At 55.2% G+C, this 16,770-nt stretch overlaps 8 protein-coding genes across 8 annotated transcripts; 4 read left to right on the top strand and 4 right to left on the bottom strand.

The window, feature by feature from the left end:
• Positions 1-375: 375 nt before the first annotated feature.
• Positions 376-5,205, top strand: PHSY_003712 (hypothetical protein; the record flags this gene model as incomplete). The annotated part of the gene is made up of 3 exons (XM_012334329.1): positions 376-2,675; positions 2,776-2,948; positions 4,448-5,205. The coding sequence occupies 3 exons, from the start codon at positions 376-378 to the stop codon at positions 5,203-5,205; spliced, it is 3,231 nt and encodes a 1,076-aa protein (XP_012189719.1).
• A 423-nt stretch (positions 5,206-5,628) lies between these two features.
• On the bottom strand, positions 5,629-6,908 carry PHSY_003711 (glycosyltransferase; the record flags this gene model as incomplete). Its single annotated transcript, XM_012334328.1, has 2 exons — positions 5,629-6,030; positions 6,117-6,908. 2 exons carry the CDS (start codon positions 6,906-6,908, stop codon positions 5,629-5,631), a joined length of 1,194 nt encoding a protein of 397 aa, XP_012189718.1.
• Positions 6,909-7,060: 152 nt separating this feature from the next.
• PHSY_003710 (hypothetical protein) lies at positions 7,061-10,594 on the top strand (the record flags this gene model as incomplete). The annotated part of the gene is made up of 5 exons (XM_012334327.1): positions 7,061-7,315; positions 7,990-8,784; positions 9,080-9,286; positions 9,596-9,747; positions 9,838-10,594. The coding sequence occupies 5 exons, from the start codon at positions 7,061-7,063 to the stop codon at positions 10,592-10,594; spliced, it is 2,166 nt and encodes a 721-aa protein (XP_012189717.1).
• Positions 10,595-10,881: 287 nt separating this feature from the next.
• Positions 10,882-11,952, top strand: PHSY_003709 (alpha/beta hydrolase; the record flags this gene model as incomplete). The annotated part of the gene is made up of 1 exon (XM_012334326.1): positions 10,882-11,952. One exon carries the CDS (start codon positions 10,882-10,884, stop codon positions 11,950-11,952), a length of 1,071 nt encoding a protein of 356 aa, XP_012189716.1.
• A 280-nt stretch (positions 11,953-12,232) lies between these two features.
• PHSY_003708 (hypothetical protein) lies at positions 12,233-12,904 on the bottom strand (the record flags this gene model as incomplete). Its single annotated transcript, XM_012334325.1, has 1 exon — positions 12,233-12,904. One exon carries the CDS (start codon positions 12,902-12,904, stop codon positions 12,233-12,235), a length of 672 nt encoding a protein of 223 aa, XP_012189715.1.
• Positions 12,905-14,113: 1,209 nt separating this feature from the next.
• PHSY_003707 (hypothetical protein) lies at positions 14,114-15,037 on the top strand (the record flags this gene model as incomplete). Its single annotated transcript, XM_012334324.1, has 1 exon — positions 14,114-15,037. One exon carries the CDS (start codon positions 14,114-14,116, stop codon positions 15,035-15,037), a length of 924 nt encoding a protein of 307 aa, XP_012189714.1.
• A 55-nt stretch (positions 15,038-15,092) lies between these two features.
• PHSY_003706 (hypothetical protein) lies at positions 15,093-15,842 on the bottom strand (the record flags this gene model as incomplete). The annotated part of the gene is made up of 1 exon (XM_012334323.1): positions 15,093-15,842. One exon carries the CDS (start codon positions 15,840-15,842, stop codon positions 15,093-15,095), a length of 750 nt encoding a protein of 249 aa, XP_012189713.1.
• Positions 15,843-15,980: 138 nt separating this feature from the next.
• PHSY_003705 (helicase SWR1) lies at positions 15,981-16,238 on the bottom strand (the record flags this gene model as incomplete). Its single annotated transcript, XM_012334322.1, has 1 exon — positions 15,981-16,238. One exon carries the CDS (start codon positions 16,236-16,238, stop codon positions 15,981-15,983), a length of 258 nt encoding a protein of 85 aa, XP_012189712.1.
• Between the last annotated feature and the right edge of the window lie 532 nt (positions 16,239-16,770).

Here is a 16,770-nt window from a genome sequence, read left to right as displayed (position 1 = left end):
GCATTGGACCCTGCTTTGGCATAATCTGGGCTGTGCACGAACATGATAAGCTCGGATGTGGAATCAGCCTGAACTCGCTTGCTTTGGACGCTTCGCTAACAGCGACCGTGTGAACTCCGTTGGAGCCTTTCGCCTCCCCGCAGCTTCGCGACCCTCGTTCTGGAAGCGTGGTGGCAACCGTGTTCTATTGTGCCGCCTTATCAGCCCCGCCTTGCACGAGGCGGTACTTTTTCCGCCGGAATCGCTCGACAAGTGACGTCTGACGAACAGAGTCCGGGGTCAAAGTGGCTACTTCGACTTACAAAGGGGTGGCAAGATATCTCGCGCCGCCTTCCCCGCAAACCACATCCATCACCATCCTTAGCGCTTCTGATCATGACACAGAGCATCACTCCGCCGTTGAGCCATGGCTCCTCTTCGGGCTCTACCGATAGCCCTCCTGAGCACGCCCCGACCTACGAATTTGCCACATCTGATGTTGCTGCTGCACATGGTGTGGCCGAAGTCGATCGGATCGCCACAACGCTGTCCAACGCTTCGCTCAAGATCTGCGATGGTCCCGGTCTCACTCAGCAAGAGCGTAAGGAGCTCCAAAGGGCCGTCAGCGATGGCGTTCGAGTAGGCTACAGAAACATCAAAGAACAACTCTGCACCCTCGACCAACTCAAGGACCATCTCAAACTGCTCGACCTCTTTGACCGACTGCGCCAGGCGGTTCACGATGGCACAGAGTACTTTGATTATCCTTCCTGCCATCACGATGCAGGTCACATTGACGAGCCAGGCATCGATGCTCCTCCTCCGCCCTATGCGCCAGCTGCTGAGCCCCTCCTCAACGTCAATCCAAAATCGGGCCACAGACCTACTCAGCAGGAGGTGGACCAGGCTGAAGCCGAGATGAGCCAACAGCTTCTCCGAGAGCGTCGCTGGAACATCTTTCTAAACCGCGCCGCTTATCGTCTCGAGCTCTGGTGCACCCATGTCCTCGCCTCGGAGACGCTCGCCAATCACTACAACACGTCGCTCAAACCAGCACGCCAGCAAGATAAGTCCAAGACGGAACTCGATGGCTTTCAACTCCCAGACTTTGCCCTTCCGCCTCTCGATGTAGCGCTCATGCTCCATTCCTACCATCTCAACCCTATGGTCAAGGAAGAAGAGACGTTGCGCCTCCGCTCCCGCTATAGCCTCTCGCTCTTCGATTATCCACTTCACCAGCTGGCCCAACGCGTTCATCCGACTCTCCCAATCCTCAACGACGTCGAGCTCGCAAAGGCCAACTGGCACGAGGCCATCACTTCCAAACGCTCCAAGCAGCCGTGGGATCTCAGCCTTCAACCTCCGCCTGGTCACCCCACAAACGCCCAAGAAAATCATGGTGGTACTATCTTCGGTCTACGCATCACCTGTCCGCGCTGCTCGGCAACTCAATTCGTTCCCTGGACCGGTATTGGCGAGAAGCCTCATCAAGTAGGCATCGGCGAGAAAGACTGGGAGCGACACTGCTCCAACACGGCCAACTGCAGTCAGTCCATCTCCGCCGATCATCTTCAGATGCGTCGTTTTCTCGATGACTACGACGTTTGGCGCAAGTCACCCGGAAGGCCTCAGCACCACCAGACCAAACCTGTCTTCTTCATGGCCGGAACCATGCTAGGCGACATCAACAAGAAGCGTTCGGCTCGAGACCATTTCGGCGAAGAACTGCTCCTGCCCATCTTTCGCCACGAAAAGATCGCCGAGGCTTCGTTGAGCAAGCACCAAAAGCCGACCGATGCCACCGACCCTCAAGAGATCAACGATGTGGCTTCACAGTGCGATTACAACATCAAAGCATTCCGCGAGTGGTTCGAGCAAAGGTGGTTGAGCGACGCCGTCACCCCCCGCTTCAGATCGTCCGAGTACAAGGCTCAACAGATGGCGCGCATCGCCATGCTCATGCGCGGCTACCAGAACGGCAACGCAGCTGCCTACGGCGAGGGTCTCTGCGACGTAGTCGACGCAGTCAAGCGCCAGACAAGCTTCAACATGGAGATGGAGAAGCTTGGGTGGTCCAAGCACCCGCAGCTCTTGGATCAAGGCGTGCTCGATGACGTCCTCACTCGAAGTTTGATCCGCTACAACAAGTATCTCGATCTCATGGCTTCTACCTACTCGATCCTGACGCCTACTCTCGACATCGATCTTTGCTGGCACACTCACCAACTGCAGTCTCGTTACTACGATCAGACCTTCCATTACGTCGGCCGTTTCATCAATCACGACGATGCCATCGAGACGGGTATCCTCAAAGAAGCTTTCGATCGTACCGCCGCGCTGTGGAAGCAACGATACAGTCAGCCCTACTCGTTATGTGGCTGCGTGTACAACAATCCTGGCGCCGTCAAGAAGCTCAAGAGCCTGCTCGGCAGCAGCAACGCAACCACCGATGCCGCAGACGAGCCAGCGAAGGGATCTGGATTCGCTTCACGTCTCAAGGGCAAATGGAGGGCGTCCAAGGCTCTTCCCGGCGACGAACAGGACGACTCTGCTACCTGGCAAGATGCCAGTCATCCCAGCACCCATTCGGCCGTGATCGTCAAGGAGGAGGAGCACCGCCACGACAAGCTGCGCGAAGAGATGATCAAGGAGTGGGCTCAAGGCAAGCGCCGAGAAGGCCACGAAAGTGCATTCGTGTGAGTCACCCTTGCTGACATGTTTCATCTCGAGCCCGTAACCCACACGGACGACATCTTACTTACAGTCATTCCCTTGCTTTTTCCCATCACTTAACAGGTTCGGATACAACACTCCCGGTCTTTACCCATTCTACTACAGCCCACTCTACAGCACACACTACGTCAGCCGCGGTTCCACGGGCGATGCCACCATCAACGCCTACAGCATGTACGGCGTGTATGGTCTGTCAGCGGTCGGTACACTCGCCGCTGGAGGAGGCTTCATGGCTGGTACGGCGTACGGAGGTGGCTTCGGAGCTGCCGCATGTGCTGGTGGTGGAGGTGGATGCGGTGGCGGCGGTGGATGTGGTGGAGGCGGCGGTGGGTGCTGATCTCGCCCCTTCGCACGAACGATCTTGCGTCGATATGCATTGTACATAAGTCTCCCCGATACCCTCGTACCATACAGTATGTCTACACTAGTCTTGACGCGATCATGCCACGTGTGTTTGCTGTGCATGAACCCTTGCTTCGCTCGCTCGGTCTGCTTGCCGAGTGTGCGGCATCCGAACCAGAGTGCATCGCGCTTGGTCGCCACTGACAGCGGCGTGGGATGACTTCGGAACACCGAACGATCGCAACGTGGGTCGATGCAGCGAGCCAGCCTAGCCCGTTGTCGTGCATGTACCACCTTCACCCCACTTCGCTTAGCGCTTGCGACCGTTCCTGTCAAACTGCTCACTCAGCTGAGGTGCCGCACACTCTGCATTGGATCTTTCTCTTGACGACGTCTCACTGTGCAGTCGTGTCCATGAGTGGATTCTGTCGACCGATGGACATCTCGTTGCGATTCGTTTTGAGCAATATCGTACGAGTCTGCTGTGCACAGGCTCTTTGCTTCCTTTCGATCCTGCAGGGGTGCAGGCTTGTGTACCATGATCCCACGCTATCAGTGTTGCATTTGGTCAAGATCGCAAAGTAGACCGGTTTGATCTCATATCTGCGCTACAGGCGACTCTGCAGGTGAACGGGAAACGACTACTAGATGACATAATATTGTACAGCAAGAATCGCACCAGAACGGAGGCTGAGGAGCTAGGATGTACGTCGCCAGACCGACTGAGAAGACAAGTTCTCGCAGGAGAGATTCTAGAAAGAAGTAGGACGAGCTCACGTGGTCGTTGCGGCTCGGCTCCCGTGCAAGATGTTCGGCAGCGCACGGTCGGATCGCCTGTCACTCTTGACGATTCCATGCGTGATTGCTCTAAGGGTCAAAACGGCATGTCAGCTCCTTCACGCGAGGCTGCTTGCTCGTCTCGCCCCAGTCACAACCCACTTGCCGCGTCTCGACCTAAGGGTGGGTGCTGCTCCCAGTGGCGACGGTGGGTTTGGCGGCGTATTGGCTAACCCACGGACATACATCTGCATTTATTCGGTCTCGCTAGGATCCATAGTTGCATGCGATGATCGACAGACCCGCTTGAAATGAGAGGTCCCGCCTTTTTTCGGTGGCGGTGTGAGTCCGTGCGTGATCGTCTCGTATGAAGACCTCAGCTTTCGCTCACAGCTTCATGTGGGAGGGGGCGGTCACCGTTGCCAGGAACGAACGAGAATGTGGTGTGCATTGTCAACACGAGTGACTTTCTCAATGCGTCCTTGGGCTTTTGAGCGGGTGCAGCTTACGGGTGACAAGTACTTATAGGGACGTCTCGAGCTGGAATCAGAGAAGTTTTGACCCTCATCCTCACACTCCCTCCGAGCTCGTACCTACTCTCCTTTGATCCCCTTAGACAATCTGCCCTCTCTCAAGCTATTCAACATGAAGTTCGCCTTCGGTGCTCTCGTTTGCGCTGCTGCTGCGCTAATTCCAGCTGCTCAAGCTGTCGGCGACATCACCTTCTCTGCCGACAAGTTCGTTCGTCGCGATGACGCAGCTGCAAGCGCTGCTACTCAGAAGAACCCCGAGTTCGGCAGGAACCTCGCCAACGAGTACCTGCTTCGCGGCGGCAAGGGAATGCCTGCTCCTAAGAACGTCAGGTCGACTTTCCCTCAGTGCCAGTGGCGACACTACTCCGGTAGCTACGGTTGGATGGACAACAATCTCTTCCAGTGCTACCTGTCCCCCTCGTACGAGTACCACGCCTATTCGGTCGCCAAGCCCTTCAAGGCTCAGCCCAGCACGGTCGCTGGTGCCTGCTTTGACACCACCAACACCTACCAGTTCCCCGAGGGTGTGCCCCAGTACTCGATCGGCGTTCCTTACCTCTACATGAACAACCTGTACGATCGACGATGCAAGGTTCGCGCCATGGTCAAGATTCCCAAGACCGACGAGCACGCCGAAAAGTGGGTGCAGGCCTGGGTCATCGACCACAACGGAGGCAACTGGGACTCGACCGGCAAGGAGGATCCCAGCTACCCGCAGCAGGGTATCCTCATCGACACCAACATGTACGACGAGTTCTTCAACAAGGGTCACAACCCTACCGACTACTCCAAGGTCGTCAACGTCGAATGGTTCTTCCTCGACATCAACACCATCGGTTAGTTTCGCGACGTTTGTTTCGCTGGCCTTGGCAGCGTCTTCACGCGTTGCTGCTCTTTCGGCGCGCGTTTGCTAGATTTATTTGTTCTCCTTCTCGACAACACGTCTGATTTCGTTTGCGTCCCTTCTGCTTCTCTCGCTGCTTTCTTTGATAGGCTCTGATCACAAGTGCCGTGCTTGAAGCAGCACCTCTTCTCGCAGCTACGAGATACAGCTCGTAGCTGATGCTTTGCTCTAGCTGCTCGCCCATTTCCACTTTGTTTTGCCGCAATGACACGCGTTTGTGTCCCTTTAGACTGTCTTCACTTCGTGGGAAACCGCTTCTTCGTGCTCTCGCCAAGTCCGTGAGAAACTTTTCGTTTCCATTGCAGAGAACCATGATGTTGTAGTAATACATGAACGATGAGAGACAGATGCGATCGAGTTTCAAATATCTTGGATGTTCCTCAGCTCTTCCCTTGCCGCTGTCGAGTTCCAGCCATTGACGTCGTAGTAATTGTACATGCAAGACTGGCGATTGTCGTCGAAAGTGAACGATGCTTCGTGAGCGCAATAGCAGCGCGATCTGCCAGTGTGCGGTGAAAGCGCATTCGCCTTTGGTGGTTTCGGACAGTGCATGATGGGTGCATGAAGGTAGCCCATGTTGTCAAAGTAGTGGACTTGAGACCTGTCGAGCAGGAGGGATGCGGCGATGGAGTGGACGGGTGCATCGCCCCATCGCTCGTAGAAGAATCCTCCGGCTTGATCGAGATGGTTGAAGAAGGAGAGGTAGGCTTCGGATCGGTAGAAGTCCATGTCGGCGATTTCGAAGTTGGACCAGTAATGACACTGCGAAGAGGTGTGGAGAGAACGGGTCAGTGAGCTGCACAGGCGAGGAGGGGAAAGGGAAGAGGCGAGACATGCGCTGAACTTACCTTGTTGTATCCACGCCCGTTGTCGTTGGTGACAAAGCCAAACATGTTGTTGGGTGCGAGCAGATGCGAGTTCTTCTCGTACCACTGTCGAACGTAGATCCACAACGTCCGAATGGTGCCAGGAATGTCGTGCAGTGCTAGCACGAATCCGTATACTTTCTTGTTCTGTTGCATGAAGCGGAAAGGATCGAAGTCGGTCAAATCGCAAAAGAACTTGACATTTGGCTCGATCCTCCAATAGTACTTGTACTTGAGCACAAGCGGGTGACGGAAGAAGAACCCGGATTGAAACCTGCACATCTGCCTGTACGACTTTGAGTCGCCGTAGGGCATGCCAGCCTTCTTTGCTCGATCCCACGCCTTTTGCGCTTTGACGAGGTCGATGCTTGGTGGAATGTCCCAGTGCTCTGGTGGAACCTGACCGAACTCCACGGTGGACGAGATGGCGCGAGAGATGCGTAGTTTGAAGGTGTCGGAGAAGGGGTCATCGTTCAAGAAGACGTATGGGTAGCGATGATGGGGACGATCGTTGAAGGTGCTTTCGAGCAATTGAATGCTTTCGAGGATGCCTTGGATGTCTCTTTCGCGACAGAGGATGACAAAGGTCGCATTGGCCTTTGGCGTGTTGGCAAAGGGGTTGGTGAGGTCGACGGCATTCGACGATGAAGAAGACCAAGACGAGCGCAGCGTCTCCACGTGATCTTGATAGGCTGTTGATGTGTAGCTGGCCAAGTAATGTAGCGAGAGGACCGAGATAACGGCGAGCGCAATGTAGCGTACAGTGAGGTTCATGACGGGGATATCGAAGTGGTTCCGACCATGAAAGGCGAGGACGACAGCGTTGCACAGCGTCAAAGTCAACTACCACAACGTTCTGCTGAGCTGGTGGTTGTGATGACAGACCGAACTAGCGAGGCGAAAACATCTGGCGTGGTCCGACCGAGATGGGCACGGTCCTTGCACCATGCGAAGCTCCGTTCCGGCCAACTTTTGACGAGGAAGAGACACGAAGATCATGGGGAAACAATTTCATGGCAGACGTGATTCAGCCGACGCGCTGCAGGGTTCGGATGCATGAAATCAATATCGAGTCGGCTAGACAGCCTAGCCCCTTGTCTGTTGCCATGCCATCAAGAGCATTCAGCCGAGCAGTCTACGCTAGCAACTCAGAATCCAACTTTGAGCCATCAAGGCCTTTCGTAACTCTTCGGCCTTGACAACGCATCAGAATGGCTTGCTCTTCTCGCTACACTTATCAGCGGCCTTGGCGCGCCTTCCGGTCCTTCTCGCACCTGTTGTCTCTGTTGGCAAGCAGCTACGGAAGAGGAGTCCACCGCGGCTTGTCACATTCACGTCATCCGATTAATTGTTTCCGACTTCTTCGACGCGCTCTAAATGCGAGATTCCCTCTCCGTCTGTTAGATCTCAACTCTTGTGACGGCCGAGAGGACACGCCCACGCTCCGGGTATCGAGGGTGCCTACCGGCCCGGCTCTTTTGGTGGTGCAGCGCTTGCCCCAGATTTGTCTTTTGCTTCGACGAAAAGCTTCGGCAACACACACGAACCGTCTGACCGGCTCACGCTTCCCACCAAAGACCCCGCATCCGAAAGAGACTCAACACCTTCATCCTTCATCAACTGCTACTTATAGCCTAAGCAGCTCTTCGCGATTTTTGATCCATCTCCCCAAACAAGTGTTCTGCCGTGACAAAGCTATCCCTCGCAATCACCATGTCGCAACGAGTTTCACAGGTCGCTGGTCACCTTGCTGGTCGTAAGTAGTTCTCCTTTCGTCATCACCTTCTCAATCGCGGTCCACTGACCCTTGTCATCCTCTTAAACATCATCTTGTACAGCTGCTCCCCTCCTCAAGGGTCAGGTCGCCATCGTCACTGGTGCTGGTCAGGGTATCGGTGAAGCTACCGCAAAGCTCTTCGCCAGCCACGGCGCCCACGTCGTCGTCTCGGACCTCGACTCGAAAAAGGCGCAGGATGTTGCATCCCAGATCACAAAGGCCGGAGGGTCGGCGATCCCCCTCGCCGGCAACGTCATGGACAAGGACTTTGGCGAGCGTGTAGTCAAGGCCGCTGTCGACAAGTGGGGCAAGCTGAACATCATTGTCAACAACGCCGGTTTCACTGCTGATAAGATGGCGCACACCACCGACGACGCCACCTTCCAGCTCATGCTCGACTGCCACATCACCGCTCCCTTCCGCATCATCCGTGCCGCCGCTCCCTACTTCCGCATCAAGGACGAGAGCAAGCGCGAGAACATGGCCATCGTCAACGTATCGTCCACCTCGGGTACGCACGGCAACGTGGGTCAGGTCAACTACTCTGCTGCCAAGTCGGGTGTTCTCGGTCTGACCAAGACCATGTGCAAGGAGTGGGGTCCGTTCGGTGTGCGTGTCAACTGCGTTGCTTTCGGCTGGATCAACACGCGTCTCACTCAGGCCAAGGAGGCCGGCGCTTCCATCGAGATCGACGGCAAGAAGATCGCGCTCGGTATCCCGGGTCGACCTACCGGCGGCGACTCTAAGCAGCAGGCGGTCACTGCGGTTGCCGACATTCCTCTTCGTCGACCAGGTGACGCTGAGGAGGCTGCCGCATCCATCCTCTTCCTCGCCAGTCCTCTTGCTTCTTATGTTTCCGGTCAAATCCTCGAGGTGACTGGTGGCCGAGGTATCTAAAAGCTTGACGTCACGTAGGCTGTAACCACCTCAAAAACCTCCCATGTGTGCAATGTATGATGCCAATGGCAAAGTAGTGTGTGTGGTGTTGTTCGCACAATCTAACATTATGGCTTCATATGGATCATAGTGGAGACAGAGTCCAAAATTTCGGAAACCCAAGTATAAGAAAAATTGAGTTGCGTGCATGCATGCAATTCTCGTATTCTGGCAGCGAACATGTGTCAGATGGACACCCTCCTCTCTTGCAACCATTATATCTCTGCATCAGATTTGTGGCACCATGGCGCCGACAGCTACCACTCAAAGCGACGACAAAGCAGCAGCAGCAGCAGCTGCTGGCAGCTCGTTCACATTCGATCCATTCGCCAGCATCCGAAGCTTCAAGTACTCGGGCTCGGTCAAGGCGGTCTATCCTTTGAGCCTAAAGCCAAAGATCCCGCCATCGATTCGAAGGCCCAACTACGCCAGAGAAGGGGTGAGGATGTGGTTGCATTTCTGGTGGCAGGTCAGAATTCCTTTCTTGACCGTCTCCCTGCCCTTTCTGTTCGTGAGACGCTCGGGTTTCGCTGACGCAGCCTACGCATCCACTCTGCTTGCCTTTCTCCTCCTCGGCCTGTTTCTCGATTCGCTCAAACAGTTCCTCGAGTCACGCAATATCAAGGTCAACTCCAAGGCCGATCAGGACGGGGTAAGACAATCTGCTACAGTAGGTTCTGCGTCGCACTTCCGGACCACCAGATTCGTGAGATCATTCACTGACCTTGCTCCTTCTACGCCAACACAGCTTGCTCGCGAGGTTCTTGAGCTTGCTGCTGCCGCTGCCAAGCCCGGAGTCACAACCGACGAGATCGACAAGATTGTGTTTGCGGAAGCCATTAAGAGAGACTGCTATCCCAGTCCTCTAGGCTACCACGGCTACCCGAAGAGCGTCTGCACGTAAGTAATAAGATAAAGGCGATCGAGCACCTTCACAAAGGTCACCGCCGCTAACCTTGGCGTCATTTTGCATCCTGCCTTCCGATTCAGCTCCATCAACGAGGTCATTTGCCACGGCATCCCCGATCAGCGACCCTTGGAAGACGGCGACATTCTCAACATCGACGTCACCCTCTTTCACAAGGGCTACCACGGTGATCTCAACGCAACCTTCCCCGTCGGCAAGAAGGCAGAGGAAGATGCCGAGTCGATGAAGCTCATCCGTGTCGCTCGAGAATGCCTCGATGCAGCGATCAACATCTGCGGACCCGGCGTCCCCTACGGCGAGATTGGCCGGGTCATCCAGCCGCTGGCAGAATCTCAAGGCTGCGCCGTCGTCAAAAATTACACGGGCCATGGCATCTCCAACTGCTTCCATGCAGCACCCACAGTCTATCACCACGCCACCAAGAAGAGCTACGGCATCATGAAGCCGGGCCACATCTTTACCATCGAACCCATGCTCAACCTCGGCACAGAGTGGAGAGATCTGTCGTGGCCTGACGACTGGACCGTGGCCACTGTCGATGGTGCACGATCAGCAGCGGCCGAAGAGACATTGCTGATCACCGAGACTGGTGTAGAGATCCTGACGGCGAAAGGCGGCCCGAGACACATTGATACCACGGAGCGACGCAAGCAGCTCGAGGAGGAGATCAAAGCGCGGGAGGAGAGGAAGAAGCGAAGAAAGCTCGACAACGGTGGTGCGAGCACTCCCGGTTCGGGCGCTGCCACACCGACACCCGCTCCGGAACAGACGAATACGACCACCAAGAGCGCTTCTGGGCCCGCTGTTCCTGAGAGCTGAGTTCACGTCGCCAGCCGAAAGCTGCTTGCTTGACGACTTAAGCATCCGGCTTATTCGCATCTGTATTTGTATTGCCTGAAATCGCATGCTGTTTCTGCTGTGGTTGAAGTTCGCCCTCCTCGCCGTTGAACCAGATAAGCTGCGGTATCTTGATCGGCCTTTGAGATTTTGCGGAATTCGCTCGTGTACGGTTCAAAAATTCCGTGCACTTCTCGTGTTTGAAGGCTTGACCTTCGTGTCCTCTCCTCCATCTTGCTAAGATCATCACGTCCCGGTAAAGCTTCATCATGCTCGCGATACTACCGAGAGAGTGTCTGCGATCCGCTCGGTCTTCCTCACGCTTCGCACCGCTCGTCGTAGGCTGCAGCAAGCGTCTACTCTCGACACCTTCTTCCGACCCGTCCAGGTCGCACGCCGCCCCAGCGACGGGCCAGACAGTCGACCTGGATTTCGAAGCATACGAGCCCACCTCTGAACAGATACAAAAACGTCGTACGGAAGTGCCCGTCTCCTCGTTGGTCGTGTGCCATGGGTTGTTTGGATCCAAGCAGAACTGGCGATCGCTGGGACGCGCCATGTCATCCCGTTTCGGAGTCCCCGTCTTTGCACTCGATCTCCGCAATCACGGTACTTCGCCGCACGTCGACTCGCTCGCCTACTCGGATATGGCTCAAGACGTCATCAACTTCATGTCGTCCCGAAAGCTCTCCAACGTGGGACTGATCGGACATTCCATGGGAGGAAAAGTGTCTATGAGCGTTGCGCTGCATCCCGATCTACCGCAGGGGATGATACGCAATCTGATCAGTGTCGACATGTCAGCGAAACGTGGACCTCTATCGCCTGAATTCGAACGATACATCGATGCCATGATCGAAATCCGCGACAAACCGTGTCGCTCACGCCACGAAGCTGATACCATCCTACAAGCCACCGAATCGGATCTCGGAGTCCGACAATTCCTCCTCACAAACCTGACACGTTCTCCACCAGGTGCTGAAACGTGGAGCTGGAGGATACCCGTCGATCTCATCCGCAAAAACATTGCCCAGATCGGTGATTTCCCGTACAACCCTCCGAACGCGACGGAGGAGGAGTTGGCGGGTGCGAGTGAGTCCGCTCAGGAGAGGAGCTGGAATGGTGAAACGCTCTTCATCAAAGGGACGAAGAGCAAGTATGTCAACAGGAAGAACATTCCGACGAACCAAAAGTACTTCACCAAGTCAAAGCTGGTGAGGATGGATACAGGACATTGGTGTCAGGCCGAGAAGCCGAATGAGTTTGTACAGGTTGTCGAGGATTTCTTGACGGGGAGAACGAAGGATGAGACTGAGGAGGCGCTGCGACCTAGGAAGTAAGAGTCAAGCTCGAATAGACGCGGAGAGATAATGGAAGATAGGGCACAAGCACAGTCTTACCAATGATAGGAGCGTGCAAAGAGTGTGCTATTAGGTTGAGGTTAGAAATGGACGTGCACGTAACGAAAGGACGATCGAGGCAGAAGAGGGACATGCGCGATGAAACGGGAGGGTCCTCGGATCGACCGAGACCCGAGCTGGGCATGCTCTCGATAGAGGAAAGACGAAACGCAACAGAAGAGTGAAGACCGGCTCCAATGGCGATAGAAGAAAGTGCACCCTAGTCAGTCGTCGAGGTAGTGTTTGCCCTGCAATCATACACGATCTCCACTCCGACACCTTTGGTGCTCGAGTAGATCCTGTTCGAGATGAAATCATCCGGATCCCTACTTCCATCAACACAATCGTAATCGCCGCATTCAATCACCTCTGCATCCCGCTTACCCTCACTGTCATCGAACCTGGCCTTGACCGGGAACAAGAACCTCTTCCCATACATGGCATCCAGATTCACATAGCTCCTCACCGTCTTGCTCGGGTTCGGTTCGAACGTCAGATCGACCGACTGACAGTTGTCGCCGTACTTTCCGCAACCTTCGCCGGTGAGATAGACGGAACCGACGAAGTCGGAGGGGACGATGATGCTTCCGGGTGGGGAGGGGGTGAAGGTTCCTTTGCTGCCGGATGTGCCAGAGATCTTGGGTCGGACGGTGGAGGGGCAGCCGAGGAGGGTGAAGCGGATGTCGTGGCGTCCATCGGACTGGGGTGGGTGGGAGAGGGAGCCAGAGGCTGCGTTGTAGGTGGTGGGAGGAGTTGTCGCTGAGTCGATGCGAGAGGAGGAAGGATCGACAGAGGTTACCTTGGGGGTGGCGTTGTCGGTGGCAGCTACAGCCGACGCGGTGGCGATGGCGAGGCCAAGGGTGATGCTTCCTAGCATTGATCCAATGTGCATCTTGTCGAAGGAGGTCAAATTTGTGGGTGAGCGATGGAAATGAAGGCACTAGTTGAGGTCAGAGAGAGTGTGGAGATGTGGAAGAGATACAAGGTGGCAGGGGGGACAAGTCAAGAAACGCGGTGGAGAGGAGTGATGATGATGGTTGGGTCGAACGAAAGCCTCAATGAGCTCTTGTAGCAAGGGCCTCATTGAGCTAGACCTGTAGGCAAGTCTCAGGAGCGTTCTTGAGAGGGGCAAAGGGGCGACGCGGTACAAGCGTTAGTCGTTGGCCTTCGTCAGGACACCGCCCTGCTGTCAGCACCGCTTTGTTCTGGTTAACCCGCAAAGCTCATGTCCCAGTAACGAGCACGCATGGACCGCTAGCTCGCTACAAGTTAGCATGTCTCTGCCATGACCTCCTGCCCCGGCTGGTCAGCAGAGACCCTCGGGTCTGCTTCCACCGGCTCGAGTTCAGGCGGTACTGTACTGGCTTCAGAACAATAAAAAACGCCGTACACATTCCACGATTCGGCTAGATGTGCATTGAAAGCCCACGTCCATTCGAACGCGGTCTTCAAGCTGCATGGATCGACAGAATCACCTCGCTAGCCGGCGGGATCGCTCACCGAGCTCGCTCTGAGTGTGCGCCAGCGCATCTCTGCATGACACGACGGGGCTCCCGCGACTGCTGCTGCTTGACGTGACCTCGCACACATGCTAATGCAAGTTTGGACCAACGTTGGCTAGAGAATCGCAAAAAAGTCGCCGCGCTTCCTTCGCACTTGGTGTTGATTCTGAGACGCCGACACGTCTTTGAATCGCAGATCTGTGGCACACACCTTCAGCATCCGATGCTAATGTGTATTTGTCTGTGGTCAATGCAGCCTCTTGCGCACCATCTCTGTCCTTTGCCTGACGTTGTGGATCAGCCTTCAGAATGCGAAGTGCTTCGTAAAAACTGCTCAAAGCTGCGAAAGGCTGCTTCATACCGCCCGCCAGCTTCATGCAAGGAGGTTGAGCTGGTTGACAGTCAGCAGAGCCTCGTGTCAAGTTTCGCGAAATTGCCGATTCTACCAATTGGACGGCGTAACAGCGATTAAAATTCGCCGAAATCAACCCCGCATTTGTTGGTCCGGCCAAAAAGCCGGCTTGCTGTTGATCAATCCAGAGACATTCTGCTACCTTGCCTGCGAGCCACGACCCCGCTCTCTCTTGTAGTGAACCATCATGGCATCGGCCTCCGCAGCAAAGACGCCGCTTCGAGCCGTTGATGTCTTTGGTCAGCATGTCGTCCAGCAACTCAAGTCCCTTCGCTCGCGGTTCGACTCCAAGAATGCTACCCCGCCGCTCTTTGTAGCGATGCAAGGTCCGCAGGGATCCGGTAAGACGACCGTCACTCGCTCCCTCGTCCAACACCTTCGATCGTCAGGTTTGACCGTTGGAGTTCTCTCAACGGACGACCTGTATCACACACATCAAAACCTGCGGCGAGTCGCGGCGGAGAACCCAACAAATCCACTTCTTTCTGGTCGAGGTCAACCAGGTACACACGATGTCGAGCTCGGCAAACAGATTCTTGATCAAGTACACGCGATCAACGAAGAGTCTGCGATTGGACAGAAGGAAGTTGTTCGAATGCCGGTGTTTGACAAGAGCTTGTTCGACGGCGAAGGCGATCGAGTACCAACCTCCGAAGGTAGCCCCACACTCAACGCTCCTCTGGATGTCTTCATCCTCGAAGGCTGGAGCATGGGATTTTCTTCAATACCCCCGTCTCAAGTGGAGGCAAAACAGGAAACGAGTCATCCCGAATCACCACTACGACGCTATACGCTGGACGCACTCCAACAGGTCAACCGCAACCTCGAAGCGTATGCAGCGTGGTACACTCACTTCAGTGTCTTTCTGCAAATCAAGCCTACAAACCTGGACAACGTCTATATTTGGAGGACGCAGCAGGAGCATGCGATGAAGGCAAGTAACGGTGGGATAGGAATGTCGGACGAAGGAGTCAAGGCTTTTGTGGACAGGTACATGCCGGGGTACCACCTGTTTCTGGATACCATTCAACAGAATGATCAGTGGAAGGGCAGGAGCAAGACCATCACGATCGATCTAGACCGCACCATCGTAGACGTTCACGATTGGTAATGCAACGCTCGATCAATCCCTCACGGCTGATCCATAGCATTTTGACGACCAGCTTCTATTCCTTGCGCAATCGAAAGATGAGAAACAGATTCCCCGCAGGCATCTCTATCCTCTCCGACAGCTCGTATCCGTGTCTATACGCCAAGGGCACCAGCTCGTTCTGCACGTCTCTCAACCCGAACCGCTCATCCCTCTTACGAATCTCTTCATCGAACTTCTGGTTACCCTCGCTCGTGAACTTTCCGTCTTCATTGAACGCGCCGTAGATCGCAATCCAACCGTCCCTCGAGAGCAAATTCCTATACCCCTGCTGGGTAACATATCCCACCCTCGGGTCTAGGTGACTGAACAGACTCTCCGTCACGTTCCAAGGAACGATGTGCGTCAAGTTGCAAGCAACGACACCATCAAACAGAACATCCTGTTCGCGACGACCCGATTCGCCGGAAGCATTGTGCACGAGGGTGAGCCAGTCGTTCTGGCTGAGAAGGTCGAGAGATTCCGCTTTGCCGACGTTGGGGAGGGAAGAGATGAGCGAATCGATTTGAGCGCGAGGGTAGTCGTCGGCTTCACTGGGTTGAAAGTGACAGTGCGGGTAGACGGAGGCGAGGGCGCGAATCTGGTGGCCGAAGCCGGAGGCTACTTCGAGGATGATCGGTTTGCGGTCGGATGAGGAGGAGGAAGAGAGGAGGGTGGAGAGCGCTTCGGCGATGGGGCGCGAGTTTCGCTCGGCGGATCCTGGGAGTGACCAGGACGAGCGATACTTGGAATCAGCTTCAGTCGAGGCTGTTGTTTCTATCGCCATAGCTGTTGTTGTCTGTCGTCTCGGTGGAGCGATTCAGAGTCAGGATGGCGGTGAAGCAGGTCATTCACTTTCTTCTCGAACAATATGTTGCGCAGGACAGAGGGTCTCCGCAATGTGGAGGGAATTCTATCAAATGTGTTAGACCGAGACACGTTCACGTTCACGTGACATCTCTCTTTCCGCTCGCGTTGGATGGATCTGAGACCGACGCAGGGTCCAGCGGGCTTCCATTGCCGCAAACACAAATCTCACTCGCTCGGAGCCGTCCGAAACGGACAAGTCGTCAACCAGATTGAGCTCACGGTCGTGGCCCGATCTATCGGCGAACACCTCAGTACGAGATGTCGAGAGTGTGGCGGGGTCAGCGCCTGAGCTTCTCGGGATCCGACGAGGCATCCGGTTCTCACGAGTTGGACCGGATAGGGGCGGTGAGTGTCTCACCCGCGACAATTTGTGCGGATCCCGTCGCTTGACCATTCGGGAAGGTCTGCGAAGGCGAGGATAGCCGGTGCGACTTGTCGTGTCCACAGAACGAAGACATAGGACATGATCAGCATATTCAGCCACCGGGCACTTTCCGTCCAGACATGGAAGGTGTCGTTATCTACGGTCACAGGGCTTGATGGCCGGTCGGATCGGCTCGGTCTGACGAGTAAGGAAACGGTCACTGAGCTACGTTGGACATGAATTGATGCTAGTAGCAACCGATGAGGAAGGAACCGCCCAAATAAGCAGGTACACAAACATCGAGCGATTCAAGTTCGACGGTGGGAATCGAGCCGCTCCAATGCTAAATAAATTGGTCATCGTTGCACTGCCGCACACCTTCTTGTTTAGGAAAGTCTTTTTTATCGCCAGGCAAACTCTAAGCGAGGGCGACGTCAAGAATCGCCAAATCACGCAGAGTGGAGCCGAAGCACAGAAAAGA

The sequence above is a fragment of the Pseudozyma hubeiensis genome (assembly GCF_000403515.1).
Source record: "Pseudozyma hubeiensis SY62 DNA, scaffold: PHS38, whole genome shotgun sequence".
Classification (NCBI taxonomy): Eukaryota; Fungi; Basidiomycota; class Ustilaginomycetes; order Ustilaginales; family Ustilaginaceae; genus Pseudozyma; species Pseudozyma hubeiensis.
Note: the sequence above shows the minus strand (reverse complement) of the source record. Positions and strands in the feature narration are given on the sequence as shown.